At 33.0% G+C, this 18,779-nt stretch overlaps 1 protein-coding gene across 2 annotated transcripts in view; it reads right to left on the bottom strand.

Moving 5' to 3' along the window:
- Positions 1–6,305: 6,305 nt before the first annotated feature.
- The window catches only part of LOC143057249 (protein turtle homolog B-like), a 51,040-nt gene continuing 38,566 nt past the window's right edge, over positions 6,306–18,779 (bottom strand). For both annotated transcript variants that reach the window (XM_076230516.1, XM_076230517.1), the window contains 4 exons: positions 16,494–16,811; positions 13,934–14,236; positions 12,801–12,944; positions 6,306–7,957 (listed from right to left, as the gene is read on the bottom strand). In XM_076230516.1, coding sequence (XP_076086631.1) covers positions 7,905–7,957; positions 12,801–12,944; positions 13,934–14,236; positions 16,494–16,811 — 818 coding nt within the window. In that variant the 3' untranslated portion in view covers positions 6,306–7,904. The remainder of the gene's footprint in view (positions 7,958–12,800; positions 12,945–13,933; positions 14,237–16,493; positions 16,812–18,779) is intronic.

Below are 18,779 nucleotides of genomic sequence, written 5' to 3'. Positions count from 1 at the left end.
TTCATTTGAAAATTTCAGGGCAGATAGATCTTGACCTGATCAACAATTTTACCACTGTCAGATTTGCTCTAAAGGCTGTGGTTTCAGAGTTATAAGCCAAAATCTACATTTCACCCCTATGTTCTATTTTTAGCCAGGGCGGCCATCTTGGTTGGTTGGCCGGGTCACCGGACACAATTTTTAAACTAACTACCCCAATGATGATTGTGGCCAAGTTTGGTTCAATTTGGCCCAGTAGTTTCAGAGAAGAAGATTTTTTTAAAGATAACTAAGATTTACGAAAAATGGTTAAAAATTGACTATAAAGGGCAATAACTCCTAAAAGGATCAACTTATTTGTAGATCTTACTTTGCTGAACATTTTTGCTGTTTACAGTTTATCTCTATCTATAATAATATTCAAGATAATAACCAAAAACAGCAAAATTTCCTTAAAATTACCAATTCAGGGGCAGCAACCTATCAACGGGTTGTCAAATTCATCTCAAAATTTCAGGGCAGATAGATCTTGACCTGATAAACAATTTTACCCGACGTCAGATTTGCTCTAAATGCTTTGGTTTTTGAGTGATAAGCCAAAAACTGCATTTTACCCCTATGTTCTATTTTTAGCCATGGCAGTCATCTTGGTTGGTTGGCCAGGTCACTGGACACAATTTTTAAACTAGATACCCCAATGATGATTGTGGCCAAGTTTGGTTAAATTTGGCCCAGTAGTTTCAGAGGAGAAGATTTTTGTAAAAGTAAACGACGCCGGACGCCCGGTGATGAGAAAAGCTCACTTGGCCCTTCAGGCCAGGTGAGCTAAAAAGATGTTCATAAGGTTGGTGTCTCATTGACATTTACCTCTAATTATCTCTCGAACACTAAAATGGTATTGTGGTTTAGATCTTGTCTTCTTTCGGATGCACAAGATAAAACATCATTTGTGACTGGCTTAAAAAATAAAACAAGTTAAATGGAATGTTTATTAAAAATAATAATAAGATACTGGTTTAAGGCAAATGTTCAAATTGCAAAATTATAATTTGGTTATTTTCATTTGTTTATGGCAGAAAAAACACCTAAACAAAATTACAGCTTAATAAAGCTTTTGATATGTCAATTTTTCCTGATCTATTTACCAGGCATGAACATTATTAAACTCCTGTTGCCTTAATCAAATTATATGTTCTAGTTAAAAAATGAAATGTATTGCTCCAATTGTATAACCTACTTTCAATCAGTTTTATGAAGTTTATTTGCTCTGTAATACTTAGATCAAAACTGTTTAAAACAATAATCATCAGACTGTAGGAGAGGATCAAATTAAACAAACACTTTTTAATTATTTTTTTGTGGGGACAGGACATTACTTCTACTTGCATTTTCAAAACTCTAGAGTTAAAAACTTCTTTCTATTGTAATGAACATATGATATTTTTATCAAAAATGAGTTGAAGGGGTTTAAATCTAATGTTATTTCATTAACATAAATGTTGACATATCAAAACTGTAGTGTGATTTTAATAATATGGTATATATATATATATACTCATCTTTCTTATAAAAATACATAAAAAACCTCACAAAATGACATTAAATATTCAAAGACACAATATAAATCACAAATATAAATGATATGTTCATATTAAAACTAATAAGATATAAAAAATCTGAATAAATGCCCGATAATAACCAATACAAATATTTCCTAAATCACTAAATATGAATCTGTCTGCTCAGAATTTACAATAAAACCTTCAGAATAGGGTAATTATTATAAGGCAAAACACAATATGCAAAACACAATAGTGATTATTGTTGATTGTTGTTAAACACCATTTCTGTTACTATTGGCCATTCCATGGTGATCAATTTTTATTGGTGGAGGAAGCCTGAGTGCTTGTACACTTTTGGAAATGTTACAGAGAATGCATTTTATTCTGAAATTGTTCATTAAATGGTGTTCATAATAATGTAAATACAGAAAGAATAATAAACTAAACCTATATTTTTTACAGTTCATAGGCAGAGGAACGAAAACAAATTATGTGTCCACAGTACACAGATGCCACATTTACACTATCATTTCCTATTTTTCAGTGGGCTGTGAAATTATAGAGTAATAATTTTGCATTTAATTTAGAAAGATCGTATCATAGGAAACATGTGTAATAAGTTTCAAGCTGATTGGACTTCAACTTCATCAAAAACGACCTTGACCAAAAACTTTACTCTAAACAAAAATGATGAAAGTATACAAGTCCTCTAACACCTTATAATTTTTCTTGCTCTGTATGCTAAATAAATTTCATAAAAAAGAAACAATGCTAGAGAGTTAATAGTAAATGTTGGAATGGCAGATAGAATGAAAAAAAAAATGTTTGTTTCTTGTTGATAGTTTATCATGAATTTTGTGCTAAGTTACAGGATTTAAAAATTGTCATATAATATCAGTAATGCTCTTTTGTCATGTTTTTTTTAAAAGCTTAACAAAGACAATGGCATGTCACTGTTGTTAATTAAGTCAGCTAAAAGAAAGGTAACCAAAGGAATATTTAAACTCATTAAGTCAGCTAAAAGAGAGGTAACCAAAGGAATATTTAAACTCATAAGTCCAAATTTAACTGATAATGCCATGGCCAAAAAAGAAAGACCAACAGACTAACAATAATATAAGAAATCCTTCTTTTGTAAAAGGTTACCTGAGACAATATATATCAGAATTATAAAAATATAATGGTTTACAAAATATTATACATAAAAACATGTATATACAAAAGTACAAATCAGTTCACAAAATTTAAATATCTATCACAGAGATTTGTATTATGAATTGAAATTTGAAATTAGTCATTTTAGTAATATATAATACATGAAATTAAAGTCATGGAAAACATAACTAGAGGCTCTAAAGAGCCTGTGTCGCTCACCTTGGTCTATGTGAATACTAAACAAAGGACACAGATGGATTCAAGACAAAATTGTGGTTTGGTGATGGTGATGTGTTTGTAGATCTTACTTTACTGAACATTCTTGCTGCTTACAATTATCTCTATCTATAATGAACTTGACCCAGTAGTTACAGTGGAAAATGTTAGTAAAATTTTACAAATTTTGTGAAAATTGTTAAAAAAAAATGATTATATAAAGGGTAATAACTCCTTAGGGGTCAATTGACCATTTTGGTCATGTTGATTTCTTTTTAGGTCTTACTTTGCTGTACATTATTGCTGTTTACAGTTTATCTCTATCTATAATAATATTCAAGATAATAACCAAAAACAGCAAAATTTCCTTAAAATTACCAATTCAGGGGCAGCAACCCAACAACAGGTTGTCTGATTCATTTGAAAATTTCAGGGCAGATAGATCTTGAACAGATAAGTTTTTTTACCTATGTCAGATTTGCTCTAAATGCTTCATTGTGCTTTTGTTTTTGAGTTATAAGCCAAAAAATGCATTTTACCCCTATGTTCTATTTTTAGGCGTGGCGGCCATCTTGGTTAGTTGGCCGGGTCACCGGACACATTTTTTAAACTAGATACCCCAATGATGATTGTGGCCAAGTCTGGATTAATTTGGCCAAGTAGTTTCAGAGGAGAAGATTTTTGTAAAAGATTACTAAAAATTTATGAAAAATGGTTAAAAATTGACTATAAAGGGCAATAACTCCTAAAGGGGTCAACTGACCATTTCGGTCATGTTGACTTATTTGTAAATCTTACTTTGCTGAACATTATTGCTGTTTACAGTTTATCTCTATCTATATTAATATTCAAGATAATAACCAAAAACAGTAAAATTTCCTTAAAATTACCAATTCAGGGGCAGCAACCCAACAACAGGTTGTCCGATTCATCTGAAAATTTTGGGCAGATAGATTTTGACCTGATGAACAATTTTACCCAATGTCAGATTTGCTCTAAATGCTTTGGTTTTTAAGTTATAAGCCAAAAACTGCATTTTACCCCCATGTTCTATTTTTAGGCGTGGCGGCCATCTTGGTTAGTTGGTCGGGTCACCGGACACATTTTTTAAACTAGATACCCCAATGATGATTGTGGCCAAGTCTTGATTAATTTGACCCAGTAGTTTCAGAGGAGAAGATTTTTGTAAAAGATTACTAAGATTTACGAAAAATGGTTAAAAATTGACTATAAAGGGTAATAACTCCTAAAGGGGTCAACTGACCATTTCGGTCATTTGACTTATTTGTAAATCTTACTTTGCTGAACATTATTGCTGTTTACAGTTTATCTCTATCTATAATAATATTCAAGATAATAACCAAAAACAGTAAAATGTTCTTAAAATTACCAATTCAGGGGCAGCAACCCAACAACCGGTTGTCCGATTCATCTGAAAATTTCAGGGCAGATAGATCTTGACCTGATGAACAATTTTACCCCTGTCAGATTTCCTCTAAATGCTTTGGTTTTTGAGTTATAAGCCAAAAACTGCATTTTACCCCCATGTTCTATTTTTAGCCATGGCGGCCATCTTGGTTGGTTGACCGGGTCACCGGACACATTTTTTAAACTAGATACCCCAATGATGATTGTAGCCAAGTTTGGTTAAATTTGGCTCAGTAGTTTCAGAGGAGAAGATTTTTGTAAAAGTTAACGCAGGACGACGACGGACGACGACTACGACGACGGACGACGATGGACGCCGGACGCCAAGTGATGAGAAAAGCTCACTTGGCCTTTCGGCCAGGTGAGCTAAAAAGAGATGCAACTATTTTGATTTAATACAATCTTCAGGAAAAATATTTAAAAAAAAGAAACAACAAGAACCCTCTATAGAGAAGGACAAATACAACAAGAACCCTCTATAGAGAAGGACAAATACAACATATTTCACTATAGATCTATTAAATATCTTGTTCATAGTGTTGTGTTAAATGATATGCATTTCAATGTATATTTCTAATCTAATCTAATTAATAATGAAGACAAGAGTGCACACGCTGAAATGTCTCGCCTTCTTTACTAATTATTGATATTATGTTGATAGTCCTAAGTATAAAACTTTATTAAAAACTGTCACATAAACTTAGCATTAACCAAGATAACTAAACAAAGACCAATGAACCATGAAAATGAGGTCAAGGTCAGATGAACCATGCCAGGCAGACATGTACAGCTAACAATGCTTCCATACAACAAATATAGTTGACCTATTACTTATAGTTTAAGAAAAATAGACCAAAACACAAAAACTTAACACTGAGCAATGAACCGTGAAAATGAGGTCGAGGTCAAATAAAACCTGCGGGGCTGACACATAGATCATAAAATATTTCCATACACCAAATATAGTTGACCTATGGCATAAAGTATTAGATAAAAAGACCAAAACTCAAAAACTTAACTTTGACCACTCAACCATGAAAATGAGCTCAAGGTCAGATGACATCTGCCCGCTAGACATGTACATCTTACAATCATTCCATACAACAAATATAGTAGATCTATTGCATAAAGTATGAGAAAAACAGACCAAAACACAAAAACTTAACTATAACCACTGAACCATGAAAATGAGGTCAAGGTCAGATGACACCTGCCAGTTGGACATGTACACCTTACAGTCCTTCCATACACCGAATATACTAGACCTATTGCTTATAGTATCTGAGATATGGACTTGACCACCAAAACTTAACCTTGTTCACTGATCCATGAAATGAGGTCGAGGTCAAGTGAAAACTGTCTGACGGGCATGAGGACCTTGCAAGGTACGCATATACCAAATATAATTATCCTATTACTTATGATAAGAGAGAATTCAACATTACAAAAAATCTGAACTTTTTTTTCAAGTGGTCACTGAACCATGAAAATGAGGTCAAGGACATTTGACATGTGACTGACGGAAACTTCGTAACATGAGGCATCTATATACAAAGTATGAAGCATCCAGGTCTTCCACCCTCTAAAATATAAAGCTTTTAAAAAGTTAGCTAACGCCGCCGCCGTAGCCGCCGTAGCCGCCGTAGCCGCCGGATCACTATCCCTATGTCGAGCTTTCTGCAACAAAAGTTGCAGGCTCGACAAAAATCATAATTTCTACTTGCAAAAGGGAATAACTCCCTCAATTCAGAGAAGACAAAGAATTATCCACATTTTCATGTTAGGATCTAACAATATACAAAAGGTTTGATGGACATTCAATGAAGTATAAAGGAGGAGTGGTATCCACAAAGTGTATAATATAATGATATAATACAGTATTGAAATTCAACATTACTCAGGGATTTGTCAATGGATCAAGTTGTCTTTTTATTATGCACATTTTCATGCAAGAATCTTCATCTGACAAAGCCTGTTGGAGGTAAGCTGCATCCACAAAGTGCATACTGAATACTATTGAAAATGTAAATGCAAGGGGACATAACTCTGGGGTTTGTCAATGAATTTGGATGCCTTTTTATTATGCATATAGTCATGTTAGGATATGCACATTATCCTTAACATCTGACGAAGCAGTCCGAGGTCAGCTGCATCAATAAAGTGCATACTGAATACTATTGAAAATGTAAATGAAAGGGAAATAACTCTGGAATTTGTCATTGAATAAGGATGCCTTTTTATTATGCACATATTCATGTAAGGATCTGCAAATTATCATAAACATCTATTGATGCATGTTTGAGGCCAGCTGCATCCCCACAGTGCATACTGAATTGTACCAAAAATGAATGTGCAAGGGGAAATAACTCTGTGATTTTCTTATGGACCAGGATGCTCAATTTATCTGCAAGTTTCCATGTTAGGATCTAATAATGTAGAAAGTTTCATGAAAATCTGATGGAGTTTGATGGATTCACACAAGGCGTTCTGGGAAGCACATGTATGAAATTTTCAAAGATGAGGGACATTATTCCATACTAAATAGATTGAGAAAAGAAACAAAAGAGTTTTAAAGTTGACCTCATATCTAATCCTTTACAAAGTTGTTTTAAATTTGACAAAAGACTCAAAAGTCAGATCAGATGGAGGGGCAAAAGAAAGGACAGGTTCCTATATATTTAACCCTAAAACTTTTATGATAGTCGGTTTCATTATTATACAATGAAAAAGATAGAAAAAGTACATTTCATAAATTGAGTAAACTGAATATTTCCCTTTAAAAAAAACCTTCAGGAATTTATATAATCAGATTTAAATAAAAGACTTCTACAATGTAGAGTTATATGCAAGGAAATGTACTCCTGGTAATTACAATACCACTGAAATGATAAAACATCTACATGAAGCATAAATAAAGTACATGTTAAAAATTTAATATAAATAACCTATTCAAAAAGAAGTGAAAACAGAAAAATTGTCTTATAGGTATAATTATGCAAATTGAAAATGTGTTGCAAATACAAAAAATATCATTCTTAAAACATTGCTTATTATGCGACTCACAAAATACATATAATTAGCATAGAGATTTGATTTTTTTTTTAACAAATCATCTGATTACATGACTCTAATCTAAACAGATACATTACATATCAATGATACTATTATTAACATATCACACTTTTGATTTACTGGTTATGAATTTTATTGTTATTGTTAGCTATAGGAAGCCTCTACATGATTATTACAAGGAAAACATGACTAAAATGTGATAAATGTCTGCAACAAGTACAATTCAATAATAATAATTCATAACAGTAGATGATAAAAATAAAATTGCACAAATCATATATTGAGCACCATCATATTTGATTTATTTTGCCGAAAAATTACAAAGGTGTAATCAAAGACAAGAAGATTCTGATCTGCGTAGTTTCAACTGAACATTCCATTCTAAAAGTGGTAGTGTAACTGCTTGATTAATTTTTTGAGAATTACAATCTAACTTGATTTCGTTCCTATGATATGATTCCAAAGCATACAATTCTACAATTGTTTTTTTCTTCAATCTTTACTTTTATAAAAACTTAAATGAAGATCTGCAAACTTTACATTCCCTGAAATGGAAAAAATGAATAAAAATTAAAATTACACTTGTTTTATACATGTTCAATCAAGCATTACTTTCATATGCCTAAATAATAGGTGGAGTAAAATTGTCTTTTAGTTTAATTTGATAAAGAGTTTTTAAAAGACTTTCATCGGACAGATCATATAGCAGTATGCAGCTGTATTCTTTCAAACATTGTTAACAATAAACAAACTACACAAAAACATGAAAACTCATCTCACAGTTAAAGATATGGAAAATCATTTTCTCTTCTTTTCTACCTTAAAAGTTCAACAAAAGCTAAGGGCTATTCCAGTAAAATTTACCTAGGAGGGGCGGAACGCCGACGATATTTTTCTCCATAGGTGGGGGGTTATCAACATAATTGTATTCGGGAGGGTGGTGGTCCCGATTTAAATTCATTTCTGTTGGTGGGGGGTTTCTGAATGATAGGTTAAACATATTGTTCCCCCTGTTATGAAGGAAGATTCTCCTGAAAAGGTCATCCGACTGCAAATAAAGTTGGCAGACCACTAATTTTAAGCGTCCGTTTGTGTTCTTGTCAAACCAGTGATCGGGAAGGACGTGCCCCCTGCGCCTATAGCGCATATTGACAAGAAATGGCGCATACAGTGACAAATGTAAGCGCCCACGTGGCGCACGATACTTTTCACTTCGTTTCGAAATGTTTAGATATCGTCAAATGAATTTCCGATCGTGTTCCATGCCGCCATGTGTGTGTACACAACTGTGTAATGTTCCTCCAATAATAGGAGCACCTATATATTTTTGGGACGTTTCGGATGTTTACCTATGATAATAGAACCATGCGATTTCACGTCTCGGGTGTTTTCCTATTGTAATAATACAAGAGTGCACACACTGAAATGTCTCGCCTTCTTTGCTAATCATTGATATTATGTTGATCGTCCTAAGTATAAAGCTTTATTACAACTGTCACATAAACTTAACATTAACCAAGATAGCTAAACACAGACCAATGAACCATGAAAATGAGGTCAAGGTCAGATGAACCATGCAAGGCAGACATGTACAGCTTACAATGCTTCCATACAACAAATATAGTTGACCTATTACTTATAGTTTAACAAAAATAGACCAAAACACAAAAACTTAACACTGTGCAATGAACCGTGAAATTGAGGTCATGGTCAAATAAAACCTGCGGAACTGACATATAGATCATAAAATATTTCCATACACCAAATATAGTTGACCTTTGGCATCTACTATTAGATTAAAAGACCAAAACTCAAAAACTTAACTTTGACCACTGAACCATGAAAATGAGGTCATGACATCTGCCTGCTAGACATGTACACCTTACAATCATTCCATACAACAAATATAGTAGACCTATTGCATAAAGTATGAGAAAAACAGACCAAAACACAAAAATTTAACTATAACCACTGAACCATGAAAATAAGGTCAAGGTCAGATGACACCTGCCAGTTTGACATGTACACCTTACAGTCCTTCCATACACCGAATATACTAGCCCTAATGCTTATAGTATCTGAGATATGGACTTGACCACCAAAACTTAACCTTGTTCACTGATCCATGAAATGAGGTCGAGGTCAAGTGAAAACTGTCTGACGGGCATGAGGACCTTGCAAGGTACGCACATACCAAATACAGTTATCATATTACTTATAATAAGAGAGAATTCAACATTACAAAAAATCTGAACTTTTTTTTCAAGTGGTCACTGAACCATGAAAATGAGGTCAAGGACATTGGACATGTGACTGACGGAAACTTCGTAACATGAGGCATCTATATACAAAGTATGAAGCATCCAGGTCTTCCACCTTCTAAAATATAAAGCTTTTAAGAAGTTAGCTAACGCCGCCGCCGTAGCCGCCGCCGCCGTAGCCGCCGCCGCCGCCGCCGGATCACTATCCCTATGTCGAGCTTTCTGCAACAAAAGTTGCAGGCTCGACAAAAACCATGCGGTCTAACTGATAACCCGAAAAACGTAATTAACCATCATTCATGATATATATCTTTTTTATAAACAACTTTAAATTTGTTAAATTTGGCTAGTACAGACGAGATTTAGCCCTTATAATAATCTCATTTAGTTTAGCTTCCTATTATTTCGATTGAAGAACCCCAAAGACTTTTTAGGAATATAGTTTTTGTCTCCATAAAAGACGCTTAACTGTCCTTGTCATTTTTTGGTCTTTGGCTCATTTTGACATTTTGTAAACATGACTTCTTCAGCGATTTGTTGTTTTGTTCTATGAATTAATGGTACTCTATACTGTTATTCTTGTCACCGTGATGATGATATAATGATACAAGAAGTGCAGAGGAATTGCCTGAAATGTCCTCTGATACGGAACGTCTGGAATAAGTATGGTATCGACGAAGACCCAAATTTAATGTAAAAAAAACCAACATGAACATGAACAAGGCAACAATACCAGTTTAAACATTGTAAATAAAGGTTAACTTAAATATTGTTGTGGTTGGAAGAAGTTATTGTATATTCATTGAAATTGAAATGGCAGAATTTGCTGTACTTAAATCTCTTTCCTTGCAAAGAATATGTCCTTAATAAGGTGGACTGGCCAATTCTTTGCAATTTTTGTCCCAAATAATATTTTATTGCATACAGTTTATAACAACTTCAAGTACCCTCTCCCTTGTATACCGTCTCCCCACAAAAAAATATGTGTGGGTGACATCCAAACTATGCGGTCCATAAAAAAATATTTATATTTGGCCAAGGACGTATAACTAACATACGTCCTTGATTTGGCACAGACAATTAGATTTTTATTGCGTATGTTGCGTGGTGGGTATTGAAGGAAAAAAATGGCCTAATTTTTGCGGAAAAATATGGCCTTGTTACACAGGAGAGTATATCATCTTCCTCAACATTTGCCTATTGAAAAAAAAAATGTATATAAAAAATAAAAAAAATAAAAAAAAGAATTACATTGTGCCTACCAAAGATATTTTATGGCTCAAACTAAACTCTGAAACATCAAATGGTTGATGCCAACCAGTTTCCCCACCTTAAGAATATGTCGTACCTGAAAATGTTATTGACAGTTTTAAAAATAAAATGGGCCATAATTAAAATCGCACCCCCCTTTTTCGGTCACTGTGAGCTATTGCCGTCATGTTGCATCTGTCGTCTGCTGCTCCATAACATTGTTACATGTTTCATTTTATATTTTAATAGCAACATAGCTAGTATAAAAAAGAAGATGTGGTATGATTGCCATTGAGACCAGAGGCGGATTTAGGGGGGGGCCAGGGGGCCCCCCCCCTTTTTGGATGAACTGAAATAGATAAACCAACAAATTTTACATTTATTTGACAGGATGCAACATTTTTGTATACTTTAAAAAACTAGCTAACTTTTATTTTTTTTCTCTAGGTAGGGGGTCTTGGAAGAAAATACATGTTCTAGGTGGGGGTGTATTTTTTAAATCTTTTCCATAGGTGGGGGGTCAAAAAATAAGTGGCGTTCCACCCCCCCCCCCCCTGGATAACTTTTTACTGGAATAGCCCTAAGCATCTGGGATTTTTTTTATTCCTATGAATGGTATTTTACATTCAAAATGTAAATAATGACATGGCTAAAATTACCCCCTAAACCAAGACCATGACAGAACCTGTTCATTGAATGATAAATTGTTTGCATTCTTTGTTTAAGGTAGCACAATACAAAGATTTTTAATCCCCAATCAGACACCTTTAAACTGATGTAATTCCACTCATCTTTCTTTAAATTTTATAAATGAAGAACCAAAAGAAAGAAGAAAGATTAATCTTTCAAATTGTGAAAATTTCATTAAATGATATAATTATGACATAATTAATTATTATGTAATTAGTAGCTATATTGTGATGTCCACACTTGAATGAATTTAGCTTTTTTGTTATTCATAGCATCCCAAAATATTTTATAGACTCTTGCACAACACAGTTTGACCTCCAAAAAAGTGTCTCAGATTTTTCCTATTGCATTTCATTCTCTCATAAATCTTCAATGAAGTTTGCAACATCAATTCATAAGAGACCACTAAATTCAATTGGGTATAAAATTTGTTCTATTGATGTTTTTGGAAATCTGAGACACAGTTTTGGAGGTCAAGCTGTGTTGTACAAGAATCTATAAAATATTTTGGGATGCTATCAAGAACAAAGACGCTAAATTCATTCAAGTGTGGACATCACAATATAGCAACTAATAACATAATAATTAATTAAGTAATAATTATGTCATAATGAATTTTTCACAATTTGAAAGATTAATCTTTCTTCTTTCTTTTGGTACCTCATTTATAAAATATAAAGAAGGATGAAATGAATTACATCAGTTTAAAGTTGTCTGATTAGGGATGCAAAAATCTTTGTATTGTGCTACCTTAAGAGAGAAACGTATCTATCCTTTATATAAACTTATTGTACAAGGTTACCTATTCAACACTGTAATTAAATTTTTGAATATTGTTTTATTGGTATTATATGTATAATAAATTATTAGTTTTGTTATCAGTGAATTAAAACCATACTTAATATGTTCTTTCACAGTACTACAATTTATTAATACCTATATTCAGGTATTTCACAAGGTCATGTGTTTTCTGACTATTTTAAATGTCTTTACACTAAATTCATTGGATGTTGGATGTGTACTGATTGGTGTTCTAGTCTTAAATACATAATGTATTTTAGTTGTTATTGGCTTTGAACTAGCTGTCAGTAGCTAGTACTCAGACCTGTACCTTGTTGTCAGGGATAAATGATGCCTGATATGACATGGTTTGCAATAAACAATATATATAACCAGACTAGAATACCTTTAACTTTCTTGGTCCTTTTGGCAACAATAAACCCAACAACAGCGACCACTGCTATGAATAGGATAGCACCAATAACTGCACCCGCAATCACTCCTGCATTGTTTGACGACTTTTGCCCTCTTGGTTTTGGTGATGATGTTTCTTAAATTGAATGCAAACCATTTAGACATTTCTTAATAATATTTTCTGCTAAAGCTTACATTTGAAGTTTTCCAAAACATCATTTAAGTTTGATTGAAAAATAAGAAGTGAATATTAGCTTATCTTTACTTGAGATAACTCCCACTTTTTGGTGGGGCTCGTGTTGCGCAGTCTTTAGTTTTGTATGTTGTGTTTTGAGTTCTATAGTCTGATGGTCTTTTTCATTATTAGCCATGGCGTTGTCAGTTTATTTAAGACTTATGAGTTTGAATGTCCCTTGGGTATCTTTTGCCTCTCCTTTAGACCAGCTGGTTAACAAGTTTATATAAATATCAACATTTTACATGAACTTCAAGGACTCATTTTTCTGAGTAGACATAATTTCCACCAGCCACTTGAAACAAAGATACAATTGATTGCCTTGTAACAAAGATCTCAATATTTGACCTAATTAATATCAAGGTTACAATTAATGACAATATCTTCATAAGGTTTCATAATATTTTCAAGTTTTGAACAAATATCATAGAAAGTTCAAAAGTTTAAATACACACAAAAATGAAGTCGTATGTGCCAGTAGCTTTATCATGACAACATCTATGTGAACTTTTAATGCTTCATTTCAATGTAAAAATATTTTTCTGTGACAAATTGCAACGTATTGTTTTGTGTGTATAAACCTCATACTGCCAATCAAGAACCTTGAAATCAAAATTTATAGAATGGATGGACACACAGACAGAGGGACAGATAGAGGTAAACCAGAATATTTTCTCCTGTAGGAGCAAGCCTGGATATAAAAAATCTCAACCTTGACTCACTGATGATATTTGCATAATACTTTATCTGAAGAAAATGTGTTAAACTATACATATGTCAGAGCAATATAACAGTTACTGGACTTACCTATCTTAGAAGTGCTACAATTAACATAGGTATCAGTAACTTACCTGTCTAAGAAGAGCTACAATTAACATAAGAATCCTTACCTGTCTTAGAAGTGCTACAATTAACATAGGTACCAGACTCTGTTGTCCCATTGATATTCTGAGCTGAGACAGTGAAGAAAAATGGATATCCAGTCTCTAATGGCTGTATATTGACTTTAATACGGGTCCCCTCTCCAGTATCTGTAATTTCTTGTGGTCCTCTGATATTATTACCAGGTTTAAAATATGAATGGTAAGCAGTAAAAGTCTGCTTGCTGCCACCATTATATGCTGATATCCAACTAAAATCTGCTGAGTTTTCTGTACAACTTACTTCTAACCCAAATGGTCTGAGAGGCCAACCTGTAAGAAAGGACATGATTTTAAAATGCCTGCTATGATACTTTGAGCTATAACTCACTTATAATACCCAAGGTCCACAATTAGTTTTAGGTAATGATGAAGTTGACAAGCGACTCAGATGAAAATGCATCTCACTGTAAAGTGTGCTGATTCCGTAGAAAAATGTTACAAGAATTTATACATTGTCATCATGTATTGGAATATATGAACACAATATTTTCTTTTACCAAGTTTTTGATGGAGTGATAAATGTGAAAGAGGGACAAAAGATATCAGAGGGAAAGTCAAACTCATAAATTGAAAATAAACTGACAATGCCATGGATAAATTAGAAAAGACAAACAGAAAACAAAAGTACACATGACACAACATAGAAAACTAAAGAACAAGCAACACGAACCCTACAAAAAACTAAGGGTGATCTCAGGTGCTCTGAAAGGGTAATCAGATCCTGCTCCACATGTGAAAAGGCATCATAGGCCTAAAGCATGCTGTATAAGATAAATATGTGTCATTATTGGTAAACTAAGATTCACTGTCCTCAACAAATCAAGTCATAATTAATGACGCATATCTAATACAGTCCCAGAAGATGGAAACATTTTTTTCCCACTCTCCTAGTTTAATCATAAATTGATACTTTAGTATGAGTGATACATACTATAATGATGTATTGAATGCTCCCAGGTATTATGTCCAAAATTGGATTTTATATGGGAAGATAGGTCATAAACTGTAAATTAATTTTTTTTTAAAAACACAATAAGTAAACTTGCAAATATTGTTTTAGCATTTAAGCATCCACTAAGAAAGGCTGCAAGTTAATGAAATTCTAATGTCTACATATATAAGGTGAACATTTATTTTTCCATGCGTGCAATCATATTTTATTCTTTCTAAATCATTCATATATTTAGAGACATGTATTTTAAATTGTGCACTGCAGACCTGGGTTCAATTACATTGGAATGTAATTAATTAAATTACATTGCAAAAATGATCAATTACACTAATTACACAGTATTTGAAATGTAATTAATTAAATTACAATTACTTTACTAAAGTAATTAATTAAATTACACATTACATTTCATCATGATATTTTTTAACAATATTATACATGTATATAAAATGCATGTGTAAAAAATTCATGTAAGCATAGTTTAAGCGTTGCAAGTGATAATCATTAGTTATTTTAATGTTTTGTCATTTAGTCTGAATCTCTCTTGTCTGAACACTTTGACAGCAATTCTAAACAGTCTTTCGACAGGAGCTAATGTCACAGATATTGCTTGATCAGAACATGGAAGTTCCATGATCAGAAGATCATCATATTGATAGGAGAGGGAATTTGTTTCTATTTACTTGCCAATACATTAAAAGGTATTTTGACATCTCAGAAATGAAGTCATTTAAATTAATCATAATTGAATAAATAAATTATAAATATTTTTATTTTTTTTTTTACTGTAAAAATATTAAAAATAGTGCTTGTCACAATATTGAAAATAGTTTTTAGTACAAACAATGTATACAATGTCTAAATATTAGCAATATTTTGCTAATTAAATTAAATACATGTAATAGTGGCATTACCCCTGGACATTTTAATCTGATTAATTGCTGTTTGTTTTTACAGCTGCTATTTTTTTATTTCTATAATAATTTGTATACTAATTTAACAAAATGATTGTGTGCAGTGATTTTAAATTCTAAATAAACTGTCCAAGAAAGATTTTACACAGTGACACATTTTTTTGTTTTTGTTTAACAAGGTGATTAATTACTTATCAATCTATTAAGTTAAAAAAAAAATAATCTGTAGGTCAAATAAATAATCTAAAAACTTCAGAACAAAATTACACTGTAAAAAAATTTGGGTTCAGAATTTAAAAGGAAAGTAGTGATTTGGTCAGCTGAAAAAGGTTAAAAATTAGCATTTCAGAAGCTGTCAAAAGATTTCAAGATGCCCTAAACATTAAATTGTCCATATTTGAGTTAGAGCCGATTAAGTTTTCTATAATTTTGATATAATTTGTCCCAAAAATAGTATAACACATTGTAAAAATTTCATTTTGAAAGCGCAGGTGGGATTTTTTTAATTTTCATTTATGTTCTAAAAAAAATGCGCTACGAAATAATTGTGGTCTCGGTCCATGTATATGACAGGTGTATAATGAAATATTATTCTGAATGATGATGTCATTGTTTATCTGATCTTTTGGTATATTTTAGTTTATCATTTATTTGTAGTTACCAGTTTTATCCTGAAAAATGTTGAATATTATGGTGGAGTCTGTCACATTTCCAACGTAACTGTTAGCAACAGCCAAATATTGACCAAAATCATAAGATCTGATATCCTTGATCTCATATTGTGATATGTAGTAGAAGTTATCTTGTCCACCGTATGATGAATCTAGATATACACGTCTGTTCTTTGAGGTTGGTGTGCGTTTAAAATACCAGTTGACATTTGGAGTAGGGATTGATATATAATTTGCAGTCAAATTAATTCCTTCTCCTTCTCGTAATGTAAAGTTGTAAACATTATCATGAGCTGGCCTTGCATAACCTACAATGTAGAATAGAAAACATTATCAAGGTGTACTTTTGACATATAATTTTTGTAGCTAAACAAAAATAAAAGCTTGTAACTGCATTCATTATTAAGTTCAGGGAGAAAGTGTGGGTTATCATTTTGTTGAGGCACAGTAAATTTACATTGTTTGTAGAGTGCAGAAACAGTAAATTCATTTATTAAGGGTTATAACTTTAAAACGGTGAAAATTACACCCCAAAACACAAACTTAATCTGTGTTTGGTTGGCCGGTGCACATCGTCATACAATTTCCAAGTTGGGTTATGCCTAAACTGGACCCATGTTGTGTTCACTTGTAGCTACACTATAAACCTTTGGTGCGAAGCTATAGATGGAATGGTGGACCAGTTTTATGTCTAGGTCAAAGACAAATTTAATTGTTATTTCACGAACAAGGAAAAGAGATCTGCCTAGCTTTTTATCAATTTCCAGAAAATTGGTGAATAATTATCCTCAAGCACAAAACTCATAAATAAAAATTGCAAACATAATCGTACAAAAATAACCTTTATATGTGTTACACATTTGTTTTTCGTTCATTTTTAGCTCACCTGGCCCGAAGGGCCAAGTGAGCTTTTCCCATCACTTTGCGTCCGGCGTCCGTCGTCCTGCGTCCGTCGTCGTCCGTCGTCCTGCGTCCGTCGTCGTCCGTCGTCGTTAACTTTTACAAAAATCTTCTCCTCTGAAACTACTAGGCCAAATTAAACCAAACTTGGCCACAATCATCATTGGGGTATCTAGTTTAAAAAATGTGTCCGGTGACCCGGCCAACCAACCAAGATGGCCGCCATGGCTAAAAATAGAACATAGGGGTAAAATGCAGTTTTTGGGTTATAACTCAAAAACCAAAGCATTTAGAGCAAATCTGACATGGGGTAAAATTGTTTATCAGGTCAAGATCTATCTGCCCTGAAATTTTCAGATGAATTGGACAACCCGTTGTTGGGTTGCTGCCCCTGAATTGATAATTTTAAGGAAATTTTGCTGTTTTTGGTTATTATCTTGAATATTATTATAGATAGAGATAAACTGTAAACAGCAATAATGTTCATCAAAGTAAGATTTACAAATAAGTCAACGTGACCGAAATGGTCAGTTGACCCCTTTAGGAGTTATTGCCCTTTTTAGTCCATTTTTAACCATTTTTCGTAAATCTTAGTTATCTTTTACAAAAATCTTCTCCTCTGAAACTACTGGGCCAAATTAAACCAAACTTGGCCACAATCATCATTGGGGTATTTAGTTTAAAAAATGTGTGGCGTGACCCGGCCAACCAACCAAGATGGCCGCCATGGCTAAAAATAGAACATAGGGGTAAAATGCAGTTTTTGGCTTATAACTCAAAAACCAAAGCATTTAGAGCAAATCTGACATGGGGTAAAATTGTTTATCAGGTCGAGATCTATCTGCCCTGAAATTTTCAGATGAATCGGACAACCCGTTGTTGGGTTGCTGCCCCTGAATTGATAATTTTAAGGAAATTTTGCTGGTTTTGGTTATTATCTTGAATATTATTATAGTTAGAGATAAACTGTAAACAGCAATAATGTTCATCGAAGTAAAATTTACAAATAAGTCAACTTGACCGAAATGGTCAGTTGACCCCTTTAGGAGTTATTGCCCTTTTTAGTCCATTTTAACCATTTTTCGTAAATCTTAGTTATCTTTTACAAAAATCTTCTCCTCTGAAACTACTGGGCCAAATTAAACCAAACTTGGCCACAATCATCATTGGGGTATCTAGTTTAAAAAATGTGTGGCGTGACCCGGCAAACCAACCAAGATGGCCGCCATGGCTAAAAATAGAACATAGGGGTAAAATGCAGTTTTTGGGTTATAACTCAAAAACCAAAGCATTTAGAGCAAATCTGACATCGGGTAAAATTGTTTATCAGGTCAAGATCTATCTGCCCTGAAATTTTCAGATAAATCGGACAACCC

Source organism: Mytilus galloprovincialis, chromosome 13 (genome assembly GCF_965363235.1).
Source record: "Mytilus galloprovincialis chromosome 13, xbMytGall1.hap1.1, whole genome shotgun sequence".
NCBI lineage: Eukaryota > Metazoa > Mollusca > Bivalvia > Mytilida > Mytilidae > Mytilus > Mytilus galloprovincialis.
Note: the sequence above shows the minus strand (reverse complement) of the source record. Positions and strands in the feature narration are given on the sequence as shown.